General features: G+C 35.9%; 3 protein-coding genes across 4 annotated transcripts; 1 reads left to right on the top strand and 2 right to left on the bottom strand.

Annotated features, from left to right (window-relative positions):
• Positions 1 to 3,379: 3,379 nt before the first annotated feature.
• On the top strand, positions 3,380 to 8,074 carry LOC108473442 (DEAD-box ATP-dependent RNA helicase 31). 2 transcript variants are annotated; one of them, XM_017774999.2, is made up of 11 exons: positions 3,380 to 4,455; positions 4,538 to 4,644; positions 5,032 to 5,087; positions 5,478 to 5,702; positions 5,962 to 6,168; positions 6,257 to 6,343; positions 6,422 to 6,517; positions 6,748 to 6,963; positions 7,242 to 7,424; positions 7,584 to 7,840; positions 7,973 to 8,074. In XM_017774999.2, exons 1-10 carry the CDS (start codon positions 3,482 to 3,484, stop codon positions 7,809 to 7,811), a joined length of 2,379 nt encoding a protein of 792 aa, XP_017630488.1. In that variant the 5' UTR covers positions 3,380 to 3,481; the 3' UTR covers positions 7,812 to 7,840; positions 7,973 to 8,074. The 2 variants fall into 2 exon arrangements, with proteins under 2 accessions (XP_017630488.1, XP_017630487.1); XM_017774998.2 differs by having other exon boundaries at positions 7,584 to 8,074.
• A 57-nt stretch (positions 8,075 to 8,131) lies between these two features.
• LOC108473441 (uncharacterized) lies at positions 8,132 to 15,797 on the bottom strand. Its single transcript, XM_017774996.2, is given in 10 exon segments — positions 8,132 to 8,778; positions 9,063 to 9,395; positions 9,397 to 9,665; positions 9,981 to 12,397; positions 13,036 to 13,212; positions 13,317 to 13,419; positions 13,505 to 13,687; positions 13,797 to 13,889; positions 14,206 to 14,394; positions 14,656 to 15,797. Coding segments are annotated over 9 exon segments (3,972 nt in total). The 5' UTR covers positions 14,896 to 15,797; the 3' UTR covers positions 8,132 to 8,778; positions 9,063 to 9,094.
• A 1,240-nt stretch (positions 15,798 to 17,037) lies between these two features.
• Positions 17,038 to 21,715, bottom strand: LOC108472507 (phospholipase A1 PLIP1, chloroplastic-like). The gene is made up of 6 exons (XM_017774044.2): positions 21,409 to 21,715; positions 19,128 to 19,862; positions 18,498 to 19,019; positions 18,249 to 18,308; positions 17,749 to 18,165; positions 17,038 to 17,665 (listed from the first exon to the last, which is right to left on the bottom strand). Exons 2-6 carry the CDS (start codon positions 19,800 to 19,802, stop codon positions 17,249 to 17,251), a joined length of 2,091 nt encoding a protein of 696 aa, XP_017629533.1. The 5' UTR covers positions 19,803 to 19,862; positions 21,409 to 21,715; the 3' UTR covers positions 17,038 to 17,248.
• Between the last annotated feature and the right edge of the window lie 226 nt (positions 21,716 to 21,941).

The following is a 21,941-nucleotide window of genomic DNA, read 5'->3' as shown; positions in this document are numbered from 1 at the left end:
AAATAATACATGTTCTGAAACTACTTGAAGGGATAAAATCTGTTTGAATATTAGGTTCCGGATGGATATAGGTGATTTCCCAAATGAAAGAGTTCCTGCAACGGTTAATCTGAAAAAAGCCTTCTCGAGAATATAAAGTGGATAGGATTCGTTCCTGATTCACTATAATACCTCAAAGTGGATAGGATTCGTTCCTGATTCACTATGGTAATTTAAAGTGAATAGGATTTATTCCTGATTCAGTATGGTAACTTAAGGTGGATAGGATTTGACCTGAAAAGGTAATCCTGATTCGCTACAGTTACATGATATATGATTCATTATGGTAACTTAAGGTGGATAGGATTTGACCTGAAAAGGTAATCCTGATTCACTACAGTTACATGATATATGATTCATTATGGTAACCTAAGGTGGATAGGATTTGACCTGAAAAGGTAATCTTGAATCACTATAGTTACATGAGATGTGACTCGAGAGAGTGCTTGATGATTAAACGTCCTAAGGGTTATTTCTGAATATGAATTGATGGAATATGGAAATGTACGCTTTGAGTGTACTGTTGAAAAATCCATCAGAACTCCAATGATTCAACGGATAGAATATTTGATATGATACGAGAATTATAATATAAAAAGGATGTTACATGAAACATGAAAATGAATGCTAAATGATATAAATTAGTTGAAATTATTTTGAAAATTTCGGTAATGCCTCATATCCTATACCGGTCTCGAGTACGGGTATGGGGTATTACATAACCAACAAGTGTTGGGTGCAATATTAAGGCACATTCTACTTTCAATAGGAGAATGTGGTTCGAACCTTAAAGAGGACATTGTTAGGAGGGATGGCCACAATCTTATCCTTCTTATCAACCCAATCAATCACCTTGTTGGCTGAAAATATTAAGGTGAAACTACACTATTAGTCACTAAACTATGAATAAGTTTTTGTTTTGATCATTTAATTAAAAAAATACAATCTAGTTGTTGAATTATTCAAAAAAAATTATTTAAGTTACTGGGCTATTAAGTTTTTTTTTTTTAAATAGATCCACCACGAGCTCTAGGTGATCGATTCAACAACTAGTACGATGGATTAGTACCCATCAACAAGTAGGACATGCATTAGATTCAAGTTGATTTGGTGGTCAATGTCAGAGGTCAGAGAAAAAAATTGTTTGAATTTTGGTCGCAGATTCATGATATCCGAAGTTGTTTCATAAAAAAATGAACTATAAAAGAGGAGGGGAAAGAGAGCTTTTGATTAGTACAAACAATGTAAACAGAGAAAACCATGTCACATTGATTTTAAGAGCCCAATAACTTATATGAAAACTTTTGAATAGTTTAATGACTAAATTGTAACTATTTTTAATTAAGTGACAAAAATAAAAATTTATCCATAATTTAACAACTAATTATGTAATTTACCCAATTATTAAAAGCAATCATTCAATATTTGTCTACAATATCAATGTTTGATATATACATATTATGTATCGTAATAAAGTCCTATTAATTGACTTTAAATAAAAAAAACCTAATTTGATAATTTAAATCAGGCAAATTCGATTTAATCATCGATGGTCAACCATTCGTATTAATATTATCTAAATCCAAAATTCACTAAAACAATAATCTTGAAATGATCCCTACTTTAATTAAGAATAACGTCTAAAAACAATTCAATAAAAACAATACTTATGACTTAAATTATCATCTTGTTTTATTTTATAATTTATAAACTGTAAATTAGAGATAATAATAGAATAACACGGAAGTAGATATTGTCAAATTCATCATCAATTCATAATAAACACGTTTTGTCCCACCATCCATGTACTCTATTATACATGTGTAATCCTTAAAATTACTATCACTTTTATAGATGTTCATTATATTTATCTTATCTTGCCCTTCCATTCATTCTCAATTTGATTTTTATCAATTGTTTTAATATTTCCAAGACAAACAAATATTTAAATATAATTTTAAAAATATTTTAACATAAAATATAATTAAAAAAGTAAAAGAATTTGAATTTTTTAGCTTTTTTAGCCATTTTACATTTTACCCATTTAATAATTATTGGAAATTATATCACACGTGTACGGATAGTTTTTCTTTCAATTTTATAATTTTTTATCAAGCACACTTGTGGAGAGAATTATATTTTTCATTTTTCTGTTTTTCTACCTTTTCAAATTTTCATATTTTCAATTTATTCCCATCTTACTAAGAGCTAATGTAGCATTGCTTTTGAAAAATACTTTTTAAAATTTGGTTTAATATTTAAGTGTTTAGTATTGTCGTTAAAAGGACTTTTGAGAAATAAAATATTCATTTTAGATTCGATGGAGTAAAAAAAAGAAAAAAAACTCATTTAAACAATGTTTAAATTCATTAATATTACAATATTTCAATATAATATAAAAATAATTTATCATTACTTATTATTAATATTTTGATGTATGAAATACAAAATTTGAATATTTTAAACTACTAATATTGATTATTTGTAAAATTCAATTGAAATATATCAACTATATTTTTATATATTAAATAACCATTACAAATTTAAATATTATATATATGAATAGGAAAATAAATTTATATTTAATATAAATAATAATAAAATATATTAAATTATAAATAAGATTAAAATGTCATTTAACTCCAAAAATATTTTTTTCCAAAAGCAAAAGCTAGAAAAAAAAAGTGATTTTGTGTTTGAGTTCAAAAATGAGTTCAAAAATACTTTTGACTCAAAAATAGTCTATTTAACATTACTTATGTTCCAAAAATGCTTTTGACATAAAAAATATTTTTAAAAAGCAATGCTAAAAGAGACCCATGCAAATTCTAAGGGAATGATACGTGGTAACTTAAACTCGAAATGACATGAATTGAAGGAAAAAAATTATCAAACTTGTGTGAATCGAATTGAAAGCTAACTCGACTCGAAATAACTCAAAAGGTTTAATAATCAAATTAATCCGATTTAGATTAACTCTATTCAAAGCTAAGGTATTCAATATTGTATCGATGGATATACAGTTTTTTTATTGGTATTGGTACGTATTGATACCGATGAATTTATTTATCGTTACTTTAAAAAAAATTAATATATGTATATAAAATATGTTTATAAATATTGAGTGTGAATAATTATGTATATTAAATAAATCTAATATCTTGAAGGTAAAGGACACTACTACTAATGTTGGGCCGCAAAAGGATTTTATAGCAATGGGCAAAACTTAGTTGTTGGATTCGTTTTCTTCAGACCGGATAAGTCAGATATTGGGTCTACGGTCCAGGTTCAGTCAGAAAATTATTAAACGACATCGTCTAGTGCATTCTTTTTCTTCGTTCGCGAAAGCTAAAACCCTATCCCCGTTTCATTCAAATCTTTTTAAACCCTCAAAAAACGACTACCACGCCATTCTTCTCAGCCCTGAATTTTGTGCAAGCAAATGGTTATAAAGTTTATTCCTCATCTTCGTGTTCTCAGCCCTTCTCTACCGGTCACTGGTTTTCCCAGCATGAAACCTGGGCGAACCATTTGCTTTAATGGGTCCATACCTGTTTTAAATCGTGTTTTCCCTTTTAAACTCAAGTTCCTTGGCTTATCGCCTTACTTTAATGGGAAACTCATTACGCGGAGCCTTTCCACCAGGCCGTCTCGACCTAGGTCGAGGACAAGCTCCGAGTTCACTCCTAAAATCAGAGGAGATGTTCGTGTCTCGAAGAGTCTGATCGAGGACGAGGCCGAACTCAGTGACTGGGTCGGCGAGTTGAGAACCGATTCGTTCCGTGGCCGACTCACTAGCGAAGATGAGGAATTAGACGCAGATAGACAACGCAATAGAGTTAGGAGTAGTGATAGAAAGAGAAATGGCGTTTCTGTGAAGTGGAGAAGAGAGAGTGAGTTCGACAATTTTCGTGAGTCGAGCAAGAGGGAAACACGGGGCAACTTCGGCGATTCTATTTCGAGGAAGTCCCGGTTCAGTAAACGGTTTGATAGTGAATTAGAAGATGAAGACAGCGATGACGATGGCGAGGAGGATGACGAATCGTATTCGAGTAGAAAATCTCGCGGCGTGAAAAGAGAGAAGACAAAAATGGATTCACGGAGAGGAAAGAGAAATGAGAGGGGTTTGGGTTCAAGAAATGCGGGGAGTGGAAGAAGAATGGGTTTGGGAAGAAAATCAAACTTTCATGAAGAGGAAGATACTGATGCTAGTGAAGAGGAAAAAGGTCGGGAAATGAAAGGATTGGAGAATTTTCTTAGTGAGGAAGATAGTGATATTAATGCCGCTGCTGAGGATGATTATATAATTTTAAGAAAGAAAGCGAGTTCTGCACTCGGATTAGAGAAGGATGCTGACCAAACAGTGACTCCTGGAAGTTCACAAGGGAAATCTGAGTCATATTTGAGTGAAACAAGGTCTAAATTTATCAACTTTTATGAGAAATGGTTCATGCGTCTTAGGCTTTTGTAAATGTCTGATCTTTTGTTTTGCTTGTAGATTTGATCAAATTTCAATATCTCCCCTATCATTGAAGGGAATTAAGGATGCTGGTTATGAGAAGATGACCGTTGTACAGGAGGCAACTCTTCCAGTAATACTCAAAGGTTCGTTTGGGATCTTTCAACAAACTATACATTGTTATTTTACTATGGAACGCTTTCATTGTTTATGGCAAGGAAGTCAAAAGTACTGCAAGTATGAATGCAACTGTATGGCAGTTTTAAAATTTCCTTTGTTTAAGTATCTTCTAAAGAATTACCTATAGAATGGTTAAAAGGTAGCCTGAGCCTCAAATGGTTATCTGTGTGGTTTACATTTCTTCAGCTTGATATTAGCCTAACTACAATGCTGGCTTGAGCTGTACCTTTAGGCTGCTAATCAGTTGATGTTCTGAAATGATGTTGCCTGTAATTTTGTTCTTTGCATATTGTTTTCCTGTTATGCATATTTTTGGATCCCGACAGCTAATCACAATTTTTTTTATAATTCAGGCAAGGATGTACTAGCCAAGGCCAAAACAGGCACTGGAAAGACAGTAGCATTTTTGGTAAGCTGCTGCTTTTGTAGGTTTGAGTTCACCCCATCTGTTAGTTGGGGGTTAATATCTGCCATATGACCCCTTTTTCTCTCATGACCTCTACATGTTTTGCACCATCAAAACTATAAAAGGTTTTGAGTTTCTTTTCATAAGACTTAAATGACCATTTGCTTTTTCAGTGAGGAAAAAGAGAAGTAAATATATACCCAGGAAAACAAGTTCTTTTTCTTGCAATCTCCTGTTCTTAACTTTGTTGTCTATTGTAGGAAGAGATATTACTTATAGGCATCATGATATTCTGTAAAATCCTTCTAGTTTCTAATTATTATGAGCAGCAATTGCAATTGTGAATGTGTTGCATTTGTTTCTCTTTCCTTATTCTCTGTTCTTTATTTTCAGCTTCCGTCAATTGAAATTGTTTCAAAACTGCCTCCTGTTGATCGTGATGTTAAGCGGCCACCGATTCATGTACTTGTAATATGCCCAACTCGAGAGCTTGCGATTCAGGCTGCTTCAGAAGCTAAGAAGTTGCTGAAGTATCACCCATCTATCGGTGTTCAGGTTGTGATTGGAGGTACAAGACTTGCCCTAGAGCAAAAAAACCTGCAAGCAAACCCTTGCCAGGTTAGTTTGTTATCATGAACTGAGATATATGTCTTGATCCTTATTTACATTGTTAAACCGTTGAAGTGTCATGGACTGGAATGAGACTGGGGGAATTGACATGGATAAAACTTTAGATTGTATTAATCAATCAAATAGACGGAGCATTACTTCTCTGTCAACTAGTCTCTGGGTCTTCACTGTGGTTAATACTGCATTTACTGTCAAGGCCATGTTATGGTAGGATGATGTTACATTTTACTTCCATTTTAACTTGCAGATTCTTGTTGCTACACCTGGAAGGCTCAGAGACCATCTTGAGAATACTGCAGGGTTTGCAACTAAGCTGATGGGTGTGAAGGTCCTTGTACTTGATGAAGCAGATCGTTTACTAGCCATGGGTTTTCGTAAAGACATAGAAAGGATAATTGCTGCTGTTCCAAAACATAGACAGACACTTCTATTTTCTGCAACAGTTCCTGATGAGGTTTCTTTCTTTAACCTCAGTGTGTATTGCATATTGATGTTTCACAAATTTGAAAAAAAAAAAAATCTAAACTGCTATTGGGGTGAAGGTCCATCAAATCTGCCACATTGCATTGAGAAGAGATCATGAATTCATCAATACGGTTCAAGAAGGCACTGAGGATACACATTCACTGGTAGATTTTGCAGTCTGCTATGTTCTTTTTTGTGTAAAATGGAATTTCATTTTAATTGTTAAATTTTGGATATTTCAGGTCCGACAAGTGCACATGGTTGCTCCACTAGATAAGCAGTTTTCCCTACTGTATGTTCTTCTGAAAGAACATATTGCAGATGATGTTGACTATAAGGTGTAACTTTACTTACAGTCCTTTACTTAAGCTTATTAGCTACGGTTAGAAAAATTTTATTTTTGTTAGTCTCCAAAGCCTTTGCTACTATAAAAGTGTTGTTTGCCCCAATCCTCAAGTGTTGGTACTGGAACTTCAAAGCTGATGTGTTTTTCTCCTAAATGTTGCTTATGCTCATCATTTTCTTGATCCTTAAACAAACCATGTAATCTAGCAATCTAATTCTGCAGGTTCTCGTATTCTGCACTACTGCTATGGTAACGAAGTTGGTAGCAGATGTTCTTCGTGAAATGAACCTGAATGTTAGAGAGATCCATTCAAGAAAATCACAGAGTTACAGAACAAGGGTATCTGATGAATTCCGGAAGTCAAAAGGACTTATTCTTGTAACATCAGATGTATCTGCTCGTGGGGTTGATTATCCTGATGTTACACTTGTCCTCCAGGTAAGCATTATTTTTCTAATTAGAGTTTAGGTCCCACCTTTTTATTTCATGGTTCTATTAAAATACTGATACGATTCAAACCTGTACTGAGAAATCCTACTCTGTATCCAAGTGCATGGCTTTTTTTAAATTACCATGAGCTTCCTATATTCTGTTCAATTTTCTGAAGAAGAATAAATTCCTTCTTCATCGCAAACTTTTCTTCAATGTATACTTTGCAAAGTTTTCATTTACTGTTGATATTATATTTTACATATTTTTCTTTTAAACCATCACAGGTGGGCATGCCATCTGATAGAGAACAGTATATACATCGGCTAGGTAGAACCGGGCGTAAGGGTAAAGAAGGGCAAGGAATACTCTTACTAGCACCATGGGAGGAAAATTTTCTGTCTTGCGTCAAGGATTTGCCAATAACAAAGGCTCCATTGCCTTCTTTGGACCCAGAAACAAAGAAAAAGGTAAGCGTAGTAGAATGTGCCTTGGGCATTTTATTCCTCATCCTTGCATAACTGCGAGGAAGAACTCTTGATCTTTTTTTTACAAATTGGGTAGTATTCATTTTTTTATTGGCCAAAGGGTTGTATTCATTTTAATGGTGTTAAAATATGGTTGAACAGGTGGGACGGGCACTTTCCAACGTAGAGATGAAGACCAAAGAATCAGCTTATCAGGCATGGCTTGGTTATTACAATTCTGATAAGAACATAGGCAGGGATAAATACAGGCTGGTGGAGCTCGCAAATGAGTTCAGCAGAAGCATGGGTCTTGACAACCCTCCTGCAATTCCCAAGCTCGTACTTTCAAAGATGGGCCTAAGGAATATCCCTGGACTTCGTGTCAGATAAAGGCTCCTGGAGCTGAACCAGTGATTCAGGCATCTCCAATTATCAACATACCCCTTGAATATTTTAAATATTCAAAAAAAAAATTTATTTTTATTTTTGCATATCATCAGATATTTAAGTAATTGTTATCATCTTTCATCCTCCTATCCCTCTTTGTACAGAGTTCAGCCTGCTTATAAGCTTTTCCTCCTGAAATGGATGAAGTGGCATTGCAGCACCGACATGGACGTGATTTATTAATACATTGCAATGCTTTGGAAAAACCAATCATCTTGGTATTCTTCACCTCGGCATCACATCACATCTTATCTAGGAGGATCAAGTTAACTGAAGTACCTCAGAAGAGAGATTTTGAACATTGAACGCAACGTACCATAAAGGCTCTTTATTATTTATTTTTTCTGAAATATTGGTTATTTCTCTATTTTTTTTTTCTTACCGTGAAAACATACTGGTACAATGAAAGCTAGTAATGAAATTATGGAATCAAAAAATGATCGAATCCTATTACATTTGTGGGAAGGGAAATCCTAGTAATTGCAATTTATAAAAATGACTGAATTCTAAGGAGCAGCTATTTGAGTTACAATGTGTCGAAACCTAAATTTTAACTATCCTATGAGTCCTGCATATAAGTCTTTCTCATTGTTACTCTGTTGTCTTAAAAAAAAAAAAATAGAGCACCTTCAGCAAGAGATTTTCCATCGTTCATGGTATATGTATAGAAGGCACGAGACAAGAAACATGGGTGACCCATTTTCCGAGAAAACCATTGGGAATCAATGAATCAGAAAAAACACTTGTTGCTTTCATGAGTGATATAGAGAACAAAATAAAGCGTGTTAAGGACGGGTTTCCTCTTTAAAGGGTTCCTCCACCATCAAATTCTTCCCGCAAATGTTGAAGCAAGAGAGTGGGGGGAATCCCCAGCTTCTGGGCCGCTGATCTGGCAATAGAATCGAATCCCCTGCTAAGATAAATAAATCATATTCAAAATAAAATCAGAATATTAAATGTATAGACTTGAAGGGATGGGTAATCAATTATTATCCAATTTGAATTCAATTCAGTCCTGCAATATATGTCAAGTCCTAGACCGAGAGACAACCACACAGCTCATTGAGTTGGCCATAGAAATTACTACACCAAAAAACCTATAGCTAGACCTGCAAAGGCAGTTGGACAAATAGGTGCAGGGTACTGGAAGCTTTCAATAATAAACTAACTTAGACAAACCAGAAGACAATTTACCTTTGGAGGTGGGGAGAAGAAGGCTGGTCTGGTTAAAATTGTTGAGCAGAGGTACCATGAAATATTTGCTTGTCAAATACTCCACCAGAGCTCCTTCCATTGCTTAGCTGTGACACTTCATTCATGCCTGAGAAACCCATCGTTCCAAGAGAGCCATTGTCTAGCGGTTCAGCAGGGGAACCACAAGCAGAATTATGATCATAAGGATACAGCATCACAACAGATGGAATAGGAGGTCCATTAGACGACACCCCATTGAGGTTCATAGCTGGCAGCGGGCACATGCCATATGGCAGGCTAGCAGAACTACTTGGTGAAGAGTTTTGAGTGGACTGATCCATTGTGAGACTGGTATGATGTAAATGAATCATGTCTACGTGAGCAACAAGGCCTCTCAGTTCTGCTTTCACCACCAACAGCTGCCAATTGGTCAAATGAGAACTTCGATTTTTCATTCTGATTGCGACTTTCGCTACGCCCAGCAGCTCGGTACTTTGAATTGCCATTCCAGTTCCCTTCTCTATCACCCTGCTGTCCATTTCTGTCATAATTATGTTTTCCCCTCCTTGAATTTGCAGAATGACGTTCTCTCACTGAAGCTTTCTGAAGTAGAAAAATAATTGCATAAAACTTTTATTGAAGGGTGTAGTTCTTAAGGTTAAAAGTCACAGAAATGTGAGCCAAGAAACATTAAGACCACTTCAAATATCTGATGAAAATAAATAATGACGTTGGCATCTTATGACCAATATAAGATTTGCATTTCCGATGATTCCACTCTGAGAGCACATAACCACTTAATGGAGAACCAAAAGAAATAGGACCATGCGACCACCATTATTCTCCAATAAACGCAATTTTCAAGGGCAAAAAAGTTTAAGTTAATAAAGCTAATTACAGATTGTCAATGTCACTTACGGGATTTGGCAGGTATGTCCTAGTACCACTACGATATCTTGGCATCTCATCAAAATACCATTGGTATAGATTCGCAGGTCTACTTGAGACAGATTGGAAAGAAGCAACAGGGAAAATACGAGGTCCATAATTCATAAGTTGAGAAAGACTCAGATTAGATGGAAGAGGTCTCCCAGGACCATCTAACGGGAAATGACCTTGTAAATAAAGGGGTGGCACCACAACAGGTGAAGGATAAATCATGGGTGGAGAAAATCGTGAACTTTGGCAAAACCATCCATACTGCAAGTTTTGCCAATGGCTAGCAATGTCACCATTAAGAATGTCAGATTTATGCTCCGCTGGCTCAAGAGACATGACCTTTCTCATAGAACTAGAAGTACTTAACATAGATTTATGCTCCGCTGGCTCGAGGGACATGACCTTTCTCATAGAACTAGAAGTACTTAACACCTCAGACTGATCAAGTCTCTCAGATGATTCGAAATTTAGACCAGAATCAGTGTTGTCTGAACCTTCATCCCAACTAACATGGCTTTTAGATGCATCTGGAGTTCCTGTGTCTGCTGGAATGTTGTGAAAAGGGCAAAACAAAAATGGAAGCGGTGGCCCTGTTATTGTGAAGGCTAAGGTAGACAGTCCAGAATTATCTGTAGTTCTTTTCCCTGAACCTAGACCTAAGGGGAATGGAGCAACAGGTATTAGTGGATCTGAACCATTTGTCTGAGCTGCCTCAGATCCAGACATTTGATGCTTTGTAACGGGTAAAGAACCAACCAGCTGAGGTCCAGTAGTTCTTTCAGCCATTTCAGTTCCAGGTATTGATGGTGAATTCCAGTCTCTGCCATCATCTGCCTGAGAGGAATGCTCAGATACAATCTTACCTTTCCTACCTGCAGCAGAAGGAAGCACAGAAGCAGCTGTTTTCCTACCCCGTTTCTCCTTAGATGGCTTAGGGATCTTAGCTGATGACCCTTCCCAATAACTTTCTGATGAGGTTTTACTTCTGTATGAACTAGCATGTGAAACAGCTAAGTGTCTAGAACTTACAATTCTTTCTTCAAAGTAAACATTTCCCCCTCTATTATCTTGATATTGGCAAACATCTATATGATCTTCCCTACTTGATCCTTGAATATCTTCAGAAAACTTGTGTTGTACTTTAGTAGAATTATCTGAGCTGCCTACCCTAGGTGAAGTAGAAAGTTGCTTATCATCTGACTGAAGTATTTCAAAACTTCCATTATCAAGATCAAAACCACCACTGGGGCCCCTGTCTTGTTCATGCCGTAACTCATGTTCTACTTCACGAGGTGGATCCTCAGAATTTGAGGGTAATTCAATGCCAGAAAAATAATTGGCAAAAGGACAAGAGATCAATCCTTGGGGAAACATTTCTATATTTGTAGGAACAAGTCTGCCCAAAATTCTCTGATCATATCCCATTGATAGAGAATGGATAGGAAAAGGTAAGTCACCTGCAGCTAAATTTAATGGAAAAGGAACCTGACCATTAAAGCCATGAACTGCAGAAGATGGCATCATGTTCACTAGATCTTGCTTTTCTTGATGCATTCCTTGTGCCCCCAGAATTGAAGAGAAGTCCTGACCAGTGCTTCCCAAGCCTGAATCATTTTGGCAACCATTTAGAAAACTGTTTGGCTCAGCAGCAGTATCAATGCTTTGACGGGTTGAAGTGCACCTAACAGACGAAGAAGTATCCCCTGCTGATTTAATGTTATAGCTTGCCACCGTATCAGAATCCATATTCTTCCTCCGATCCTTATCTGTCCTCACGGAAGCAATCTGGGTTTTCCCACTCTCTGGCACTCCGTTCTGTCTTCCTTGAGAAGTAAATTCCCGACATGTTTCAGTAAGCTCAGGACTAGATCTTGTCCTTGCAAAAAGATATCTTTCTTGAGCATCAGTCACCAATGTCTCTGCTTTAGAAATATTCTGACCTGTACTACTATGGACATTCTGATTGGAATTAGAAACCCATCTAACCTGATCAGAGGTCTTTGAGTTGCAAATGCTACCATAACCCTTTTGGCTCTGAGCACAAGACACAGTAGATATTTCATTTACCTTAGTAGTGCTTTCAGATGGATGAATAACATGCTGTGAGGAAACACTACATGATCCTTGAGTTTGAAGCCTTGAGGAAATATCATTTACTTTGCTGATTGAATTGTTCCGGACATTCTTAGATTCTTGAGTTTGGTCAGCCTTCGATAATCTCAAGCACCAGAGATCATTCCTTGGCGCGTCAGGGCGTTGGCCGCTGCCATGCCTTTCCCATGTATTCATAAAGAATTGATTTACTTCATGAAAGAGGTCCTCTTTGGGACAATCAAGTAATCTTGCCAACTTTTTAACCCCAAAGGCAAATGCACTGCGTATCCTAAAGAAATTGCCTGGGGAATAGTATATTATTTTTATGCACAAAAAAAAACCTACTATTAGCAGTGCATGCAGCCAACCAGAAAGTTGTCAACTAAACCATTCCAAAAGCATCAAAACTATAAAAAAGGAAGCAAGCAAAACTAAGATTCAAAGTGTTCAGTATCACTTGTCTTCCTGCCAATAATAGTCTCTTTACCTTGCTTTCTACCAATTTATATTCAAAATTTCAAAAGTGCTTAGCATGTGGCTCTCTTAATCATATAAGTTTCCAGTAACTGCCAAAACTGTGCAGAGGTAAACAAAACTACTATTCCAACCATGTACTGCCACATTTCTTTCCTCCAATAACAATCTCTTCACCTTGCTTTCTACCAACTTAAATTCAATATTTTCAAAAGTTCTTAGCATTTGCGATCTATCAAAGGACTTTCCGTAGGTTCACAGAGGAATAAGACAAGAAAAAAGGACATATTAATACATCAAATGGTTATGTGCAGGATAGAAACTTACGACCAACACAAGCAAGCAGCATAGCACTTGAAGCAGAAGTTTGGAACAAGGGAGAAAAAATAAGTCACAAATCACAAAATAGAGAGAAACCACAAAAAGGTACAAGGAATAACCACTGAACAGAAATAGATGTAACTACCTTTACTAACACTACGTCCAAGGTTGTTATTTATACGCAAAGGATCGATCACATTGAAATGTTTAGAAACAAATGGTTGGCCCTGATTTTCTTGACAAACAGCATATCTTGAACTACAAGTATGAAGAAAATATTTGCTAAGTAACAACTCTCCACCATCCTTTCGAGGAAGTTCTGCTGCAAAAAGTATTTTGAACAATGTAATTAAAGCAAACACTAGAATTTGCACGTAGAGGGTAACTGTTCAAAGCTTAGCATTAGATGTCAAAGAAATGTAATACCTGTTATTTCTGGAAGTGAGCTGATTGGAACCGGACCCCAGAGGCTAACACAGAAATTTTCCCAATCAAACTTGCTAAAGAACTCAAGAAAACGATACAGGACCTACGTATGAAAAAAGGAAATCAGATAAATTTACATACAAAGGAAAAAGGCATAAAAAAAAGAAAAGAAAGGTAAACATAGCCACCTCAAGAGGTCCAGAAAAGGACTTGTTGAAAACATGGAATATGTAAAGAACCAAGGTTTCCAAGGCATAAGTAGAGACGAGTCCATGATGAGCACCCAAAATACGACTCTCATAATAACACCAAGCTTTTATCAGTATGATGCTACGCTTGAACAAATGGTTCTGATTTATCAAAATATCAACCTATATACATGGACATTAGGTTAGATTAAAGCTTACACAAATTCCTAAATAGTCTATCATTCCAAAGATGAATATGCAAGCTTGAAGCATCAGACTTTGCAATACTAACCTCTTCAAGGAAACAAAGGCTACATAATCCACCAAGCTGATTAAATGAAATGTCTACCACAATATTTTCTACAAGACACTTAATTATCTTCACCTGGAAGTGTATGAGAATGAAAAGAAAATATCAAAATGAATTATTGTATTAAGATAACACCATTAAGCAAATGCGTGAAAGAATTCTAAGCTAGTTATATGCAAGAACTTTCAGGAAAAAATGTGAAAAAGAAAAGCAACAATCAACTTCCCAGAAAATAAGCAATTCTTAGAAATGTGCAACTTTTACTCAAAGAAATCAGGCAAAGAAAAGGTACCAAAACATAGAATGGTAAAGAATAGATTTTAAGAAGAAAAGACAAGAATGCAAGATAATGTAGGAACTGTGAAGAACAGGCATTTCATTATAACATTACCTCGGCCTGAATGTACTGAACTTCTTTTACTCGGAATTCAGCATTCTCATTCTTTTCTTCATTTTCCAGCATATCACGAACCTGATGAGCCCACATATCCTTCAAATTTTGATTCTTACTGAACGCCATTAAGTCAATATCCCCATCAGGCAAGTAGGTCTTAAGGGGCACAGACCCAAAAGTAAACACCTGTCAACAACAAACATCTAACTGGTCATTAAAATTGATTTATAAACTCACTAAACTAGACATGAACAGTTAAAAACTACATATAATATGAGTTACATTCGCCCCTCCACTCAACCACCCGAACATGAAATGTAAAGATTATAGCTTCTTTATCCTGCATATGAATGCCACTTATCCATCTTTGATATTTTCAATAAAATACATAGAAACCAAAAAAAGAAGAAGAAAGAAGTAGACATTATAGATGGAATGGCATTTGACCTGACAAGGGAAGCATTTGGTGATGAGGCGCTGTACGTAATCAGCAACGTCATTACGGCGACCTGCAGAGGGTGCATCGGGCTGAATGCAGGCAATGAGGTCGGCGGTTCTTTCCTCAGCCTTCATCCATCGTTCCGGGTCAAGCATCTGAATCACGGAGGCTGCTTCGTTCGGTAACAAACCGTTTGGCAATAGACCGTTTGGTGGTTGCAGCGCTGCCCACCCTTCATGCTCTCCCATGCAATCCTAAACCACTTTTCTTCCCTAGCAACTTTCTAAACCCTCCCAAACGCCACGCCACGCCACAATGCAACCAATCCAAAAACAATTTTTTTTTTTATTCTTTAAAAAAAGAAAACAATTCCATCTGGGGAAAGAACTGGATTGTGTTTTAATAGTCCTGGAGAATCTCTGATTTTAAAATGAAAAGGTAGAAACTTCGAAGTTACTTTAAGTTTCTTTGTTCTTTTAATTAATCAAGGGACTGTACTAGATTGTATTAACATTTCTGAAGTAAGAAAATGAAAACTTCAGCAAATACTGCCAAAAAGAAGGGGATATTCCAATGAAATTTCAAGGTAAAACGACAACAAGATGTAAGTATTTTGCTTTCTTTCTTTCTACTCGATTAGGAACATCTACAAAACCTGGATAAAAGGCCCTGGAAATTAGGAAAAAAAATTTGAAACAGGAAAAGGAAAAAGGGGGGAAGGAAACCCTAGAGAGTAACAAAAGAAAAACAATGGTGGCGGTGGGATGATCAAAAAACCTAAATAGAAACTGCACCAATCCTGGAAATTGGGAAGTGCGGGCAAATAAAAAAGAAAGAAAGGTGAGCAACAAGGAAGAAATAGAAGAAATGCAAATGGAAAAAGAAATAGTTTGGGAGGGGAGTTTCGAAATAGTTGGGGAAAAACTGAGATAAGGGGTATATAGGATAAAAAAAAAAAATTCTTTAGGCGATTGTGGTAAAGTGCTAGAGAAATGAAACAGAAGGGCAGCATTTGGTTACAAGAACATGCGGAGGTGTGATAGAGATAGGGAAGGAGCGCATTTGAGGGTTTGTTTTAATGGAAATTTAATTGAGAGGAAGAATACGATAGAATCTCTGCCAGAGAGAAAAAAAAAGCGAAGCAGAAAATAAAGAGGAAGAAGAAGAAACAAAATAATAATAATAATAATAATAATAATAATAATAATAAAAAAAGGAAAATTGAGACTTAAAAAAAATGTTATTTTAGTATTTTTCTTTAGTTAGACAGGGCTTTTAAGAAATAATTTGGCCTTTTAATTTTGATGGGTAAGGCCTCCTTAGGTAAATAATGGGCTCAGCTAGCAAGGAAATCTGTAATGCGAATTAAATTGTATTTAATGATATTCTAGTTTCTATTATATCTGTTGATTTGACACAATATTTAAAATTATTCAAATTTACAAATAAAATAAATAATGCGTTTCAGTACAGTTAAATTCATATTTTCCTGCATTAATAATAATATTCTTACTAATCAAACTAAGACTCAATTAGTAGATTATTATTATTTTTAAAAATGTAACTGTCTTGGTTGTTTTTAAACTACAATGAAAATTTATCATATCAGTTAGTTCATTTTATTCAAAAATCAATTAGTTTTTATTGCCAATATGTCAATTAAAAACACAATGATCAAATTAAAAATAAGTGTGTACCTATTAAAATTTTGGATTTGACATATTAAAATTTTGTGTTTCTTTAATTTAAGATGTTCATACAGTAGGTACATATGTGTTTACAATTTAATTTATGTGTTTTAAAAATATTCCGCATAATGTATTAACTAACATTTAACATTTAAATTGTCGATTAAGTCTTAACTCGATTAGTACCAGCATTATTGCCAATGCAGAGGATGTGGGTTTGAGTACGCTGAAACGTATTATCCCCCTATTTAAGGATTGATGAGTGACTATAGGTAGTTCCAAGGATATTATCAAAAAAGAGCAAATATGATAATAAGCTATAATGAGATTAATGTTTAAAAAAATCTAAATTGAGGGCTAAGCTGATGGAATGATATAATTGATACAATAATTATACTTTAAGGATTTAATTAAAATTTTATAAAATTTAAAGACCAATTTAGAACAAAGGTGATAGTTTGAGGAGATTTGGTAAATTAACCCCTTTCTTTTTTCTAAACTTTAAAACCAGGTTGTATGAGATTAGGATATTTATGTACCCAAATCTAGTTTATATACATTGCATAAAACGAGAAAAGCATAGCGGCATTGGGATGTTATTTTGTGTATGGTCAGGCTGCTCTGTTGTGTTGTTAGCGGAGATAAAATCTTGGCAATAGAAGTTTAGAATATGTATAAAGAAAAGAGAGCTTTGTGTTGAATGCTAAAACATTAACAATCTATTAATACTAAACGGTATTAGGCTATTAGCCCATTATATGACATTAGACCCAGCAAAAGTCACCAAGTTCAGTGCATGTACAAGGGTTGTTTTGTTTCTCCTTCCTTTATGTGTGTTGCCATAACATTATGGTGAAAACAAAAGAAGAAGAAGAAGAAAAAGTCAAACCATAGAGAGAAGGATTGAGAGTTTTCACACCCCGCTCATTATCTCTTTATTTGATAGAAGGATGTTCTCTAAACTTCTATCATGACTCCATGAGTGAGGAGATGGTGAATTAAGCAGTGGCCATAATAAGCTTGTATCCATCCTCGAACACCGGTTGGCCATCTTTTGTAGCCTTAGGACCCCATTAACTGCTTTCAAGTAGTTGCTGGAGTCATGGTCTCTTAAAATAGTACCGTCCGAGCCATATGCCGTAAGATCACCGAGGGTGTCCAGTGGATGTGGACAATTAAGGAAGGCCATAAGTGCCTGCATGGAGTATTCGGAATGTGTTTTGTCCAAAGCATAAAGAGCATTTCCCGGTGGGATTAGAGGGTGTGGAGGAGATGACTTCACACTTGGTTGGAGAATGAATTGTTTCCCAAGTGGAGTATACAAAAGTTTCTGCAATAAAACCAAAACAAGCAAATCAATGCATGAGTTAGGCTGCAACTTCGGCTGATTGTTATTCGATAATAAGTGCTTACATTTTTAAGCAAACAGGGGTGAGACCGGAGGGAACCAGGCAAACGCTTGAGGACGACCGCCACATGGTTCGGATACTTGCAGGAAAAGGCTCTAGGGACAATGTCTCGGTGCATCATTACACAATGAACATGGTTGTCATCTAGCCCCAGTTCATCTAGAATCCTTTGGCCCCCACAAAACACAAACGGTGAACCAAAAGTGACAACAGGTCGAAGAGCAGATGGCTTGACAACCTTCCTAGCCAACAACATCAAGTTAACTAAAAGAGAAAGACTACCCCCAAGAGAGTGACCGGTAAATTGAAGCTTCGCACGGTGTCCATGCCTCTTCAGATGGTCCATAATTTCTGGAATGAATTGTTCATATATCCCCTTTGCAGCTTCATAAATTCCTCTATGAACTAGCACACCAGTTCCCTATGAGAGAACAATAGAATTACATTTATAGTCAACTCTGCTAAATCTCCTGTTTATAATTGATACAATCATACTAAGCTCACCTCAAATTCAGTAGGCTCAAATAAAAGGTTCGCCTGCCATGACGCTAGAGAGTCTGACCCCTGCAATTCAAGTTCCGTTAGATCCTATGGATGCAAATATAAACCAGTAATCTACATGATGTCAAGATTCACTAATCTGGTCTTCCCTCATGTGAATTTATGTCTTAGAACAAAATGACTGCCCTGAAATATAGTGGCATAACCTATCAACAGAAATGAAATGAATGACGAAAGAATCGAACTATTTACCTGAATTACAAAACAGCGGGTGTATGTGTTTAAGTCGTCACAAACAAACCATTCGCAAGGCGATGAGTGTAATGACTGTAGATCCTTTGCTGTCTCTTGCTTTTCCTTTTCCCCGGCTCTAACCACAGCGGTCATTGCTTCTGCCGCCATGAGAGCAGCCACCTCTGAGTTATATACTCGAGGAGGTGAATTCTCTCCCTCAATTTCTGGCTGCTCTGAAATTCTACACGAATTCATGTCATCCTCCTCCTCCTGTGACTTAGAGCCAGGGGACAAAAGGCCCTTTGCCTGTGACTGAACATAGCATGCAGCTGAAGCAGCAATCTCATACACAACAGATATGCGGATTGGGTGCTTCCATTCTTTACTCTCAACTTTCTTTGACTCGGATTCAGAAGTTTCAGCGATAGGTACACGAGTAGAATCCTGGTCCAATTTTGCTTTGATTTTAGCTGCTTTTGCTTTCTTTTCTAGGGACGATGTTACGAACCGTAGACCATAATATTTTCTTAAATCCTTTTCCTGCATGTATTTTACTAGAATGGGATTAACTAATCCTTGATAGCATGAACTCATTTAATTTGTAACATCAATTTACTGATGGACATAATTGCCAGGTTTAAAGCATACCTTAATTGACGGTATCACATAAGCCATGTTGCACAAGAAGGCCAGCTGAGAAATCACCTTGGTATCAGACCATGGCACGTGAACCAATAATTTGGAGAAAGAATCACGGTCATATTTCACTTCACCGCCTTCATCTTCAGAATCGTAGTTCACTTCACAGCCACCATCATCTCCATTTTCATTCTCATCATATATTCCAGCTCCTTCCACACCCTCTTCTACTTGTTTATGTTTAAAGCTACTTTGAATCTCCAGCAACCTATTCAACCAATTCGCTCTCTTTATTTCCTTCTCTTCATCATCGTTTCCCTTCGAGTTCCCATCAATAACATTCACATCCTTTCCCACCCCACTCAAATCCTTACTCGTCTCCGGATCGAACAAAAATGATCTAACGGAGTTTGGGATCATGGAACCAGATATTCGAAATGGTAACGGTGGGAGAATTCCGAAAGAACGGCTAGTCTTGAGGGTTGATTTTGTTGACGCAGCAACTATCCTATTGGTATAGTAACAAAGGTGGTTATCCGAATAAGACCTTTGAATGCCAACTCGCTTATGAAGATTAACGCCCGAATTTGATCGACGGAGCCCATCAATCTCTTCTTTACATCCATCTTTTTTGGCCACTGCAGTAGCGTGAGAGGTAGGGACAACCATTGATGTGCAGGCCATAGCTTGGTAGGAGATGTTTGACGTACAACTAATGCCGGTAAACTGTAGGTTTATAGTGGCCTGAAACAATAACTTAGCGTTATTAGAGAAGAAATCTATGCCATCAGAAGATTGTGAGCTGAAAACCAGGGGTGTTGGTAGATTTCTTTGAAAGAAATTAGAACATGGTAAACAACATTATAAAGGCAGTGAGCTATGACAGCAAGATTCTAGGATGCATCAGTAGCCAAATTACCAAACTCAACTTTGTAATTGGACTTTACGAAAATGGGTGATGAAAGGTGTTTTTGGGTCTTTAACAATATGCCTAGTTATGTACGAGATTGTGTTCCGAGGCAGATGTTGGTCTATTTAAGACACTATGCTATTTTTGACTTTGCCCCCCAACAGTTGAACACGGTTAATCTTGTTTTTTGGGAGCCACCTACCGTAAGACATAAGCATCGATGAAACCTAATGTGTACTTATTAGTTTGAATCTCCCAACATCTCAAATAGGACAAAAAAAAACACATTCCTTTAGCTTTTTAACTTTTTGAAAATAGTTCCGAAAGTCAAATTCAAATACTTGGCTCCATTGACCAATTCTTTAGCTTGCTCCATTAAGAAGGGATATGCCATGAATTATGTAAAGTTGTAAATTAAGAAGAGTGTAAGGAAATTGGAATGTAGGAAAAGCTTAGGTTGTGAAACAAAAATAATGGAAATTTTGATGAAAAACAAGTATCCTCCGCTCTTGGAAATCCCCGTCCTCATTCGTAACATCGTTGCCGCAGTTCCAATGGAAAAGCCCCACACGCTAATAAAAATACTACCCTTTAATGCAATGTTAAGCTCTTCTTTGTTTAATGGAGTACATGAATATTATTACTTTTTTCCCAATAATACAAAAAGCATCTAAAACTCTAAATTAAAACCGGAAATACCTATGCTTCTACTATTATTTTAATTACTCAATATCGTGATATACACAAAGATGAGAACCATATAAATAATCTAATTTAACATATCTTCAGAAACCCAAGGTGTGTTGACCAATCTATATATACACCCATACTCCAAAATTCCTTCAAAATTTTGAAGGGTTTGAATATTTAGTCTTAAACAAAAAAAAAATTTAAATCTGCTTAAAATATGAATCAACTTTAAACTCAGAGATTTAAAGCTTAAACTCAACTCGACTTACTTTTTAAATTTGCAATATATTATATAAATATTTTAGGCCGAATCAAACTTAAACTATGTTAATATCATATCTAAGTAAAACTTCTAAACCGAACCTGACCTATCACATAATAGTTAATTAATATACTATCTTCTTAATTAATAGTTAATTAATATTCCTTTATCACGTAATAATTATTAATATATTATTAAATTGATTTTAATATCAAATTAGTAATAATATAATAAACAAATTATTTTTATACTTCATTTCTTCTTATTTTATTTAGATCCCGCTCATGGACGTGGAATACTTAAATTAAATTATTAAGAATAAAAATAAATAAATGATAATATTTTCGATTTTGCGTGCGGGTGAGCTGAGGTAGCATTTGGGGCTAAACCAACAGCAGAAATAAAAATTCGAACTCATGAGAATGTACCTTTGTTCACCTTTGACGGAAACCACGTATCTCTCGACAGAGGAGACGAGGCCACAAACCACAATGCGTGTGGAGAAATCGGACCGATGCAAGAGGTAAAAGAGAAAAGTGAAAACTTTAAAGCTTTTTAGAATGCATTCAAAAATGGAGGTCCATATGTGTTGGCAGCTGAACTCGGGCAAGAAACTTGAAACTGAAATATGGGAACATTTTACAGCGGATTTTGTTCTGAAAGATTGATGTTATATTACATATGTTTTGGAAAAAATAAACTATTTCTTGTCGGGAGAGCCAGAGCTGGTTTTGCTGCTGCTATTGACTGTGTAATGTTATAATATATATAGAGAGAGATAAAAGAGGCGATCGATGAATCAAAGAGTCCCAATCGATGAATCAAAAATTAATTTTTGTCATAAAAACATTATAAATTACTCTTCGAAATTGATCAATTTATTTAAAAAGGGTAGTTTAATGAATATTAAAGGGAGGTGAGAGAAGGTTGATGCTTTTGGTGGTGAGTAGAAACGTGAATG

This window comes from Gossypium arboreum, chromosome 11 (genome assembly GCF_025698485.1).
Source record: "Gossypium arboreum isolate Shixiya-1 chromosome 11, ASM2569848v2, whole genome shotgun sequence".
Classification (NCBI taxonomy): Eukaryota; Viridiplantae; Streptophyta; class Magnoliopsida; order Malvales; family Malvaceae; genus Gossypium; species Gossypium arboreum.
Note: the sequence above shows the minus strand (reverse complement) of the source record. Positions and strands in the feature narration are given on the sequence as shown.

Excerpts from the sequence above, each read along its gene's own strand:
- LOC108472507 (XM_017774044.2), bottom strand. The coding sequence starts at position 19,802 with ATGGCCTGCACATCAATGGTTGTCCCTACCTCTCACGCTACTGCAGTG. Across the intron at positions 18,166-18,248 it reads TTGAGCCTACTGAATTTGAG|GGAACTGGTGTGCTAGTTCA; the intron begins GTGAGCTTAGTA and ends GTTCTCTCATAG. Across the intron at positions 17,666-17,748 it reads ACCCCTGTTTGCTTAAAAAT|AAACTTTTGTATACTCCACT; the intron begins GTAAGCACTTAT and ends GTTTTATTGCAG.
- LOC108473442 (XM_017774999.2), top strand. The coding sequence starts at position 3,482 with ATGGTTATAAAGTTTATTCCTCATCTTCGTGTTCTCAGCCCTTCTCTA. Across the intron at positions 5,703-5,961 it reads TGCAAGCAAACCCTTGCCAG|ATTCTTGTTGCTACACCTGG; the intron begins GTTAGTTTGTTA and ends TTTAACTTGCAG. Across the intron at positions 6,964-7,241 it reads ATGTTACACTTGTCCTCCAG|GTGGGCATGCCATCTGATAG; the intron begins GTAAGCATTATT and ends AAACCATCACAG.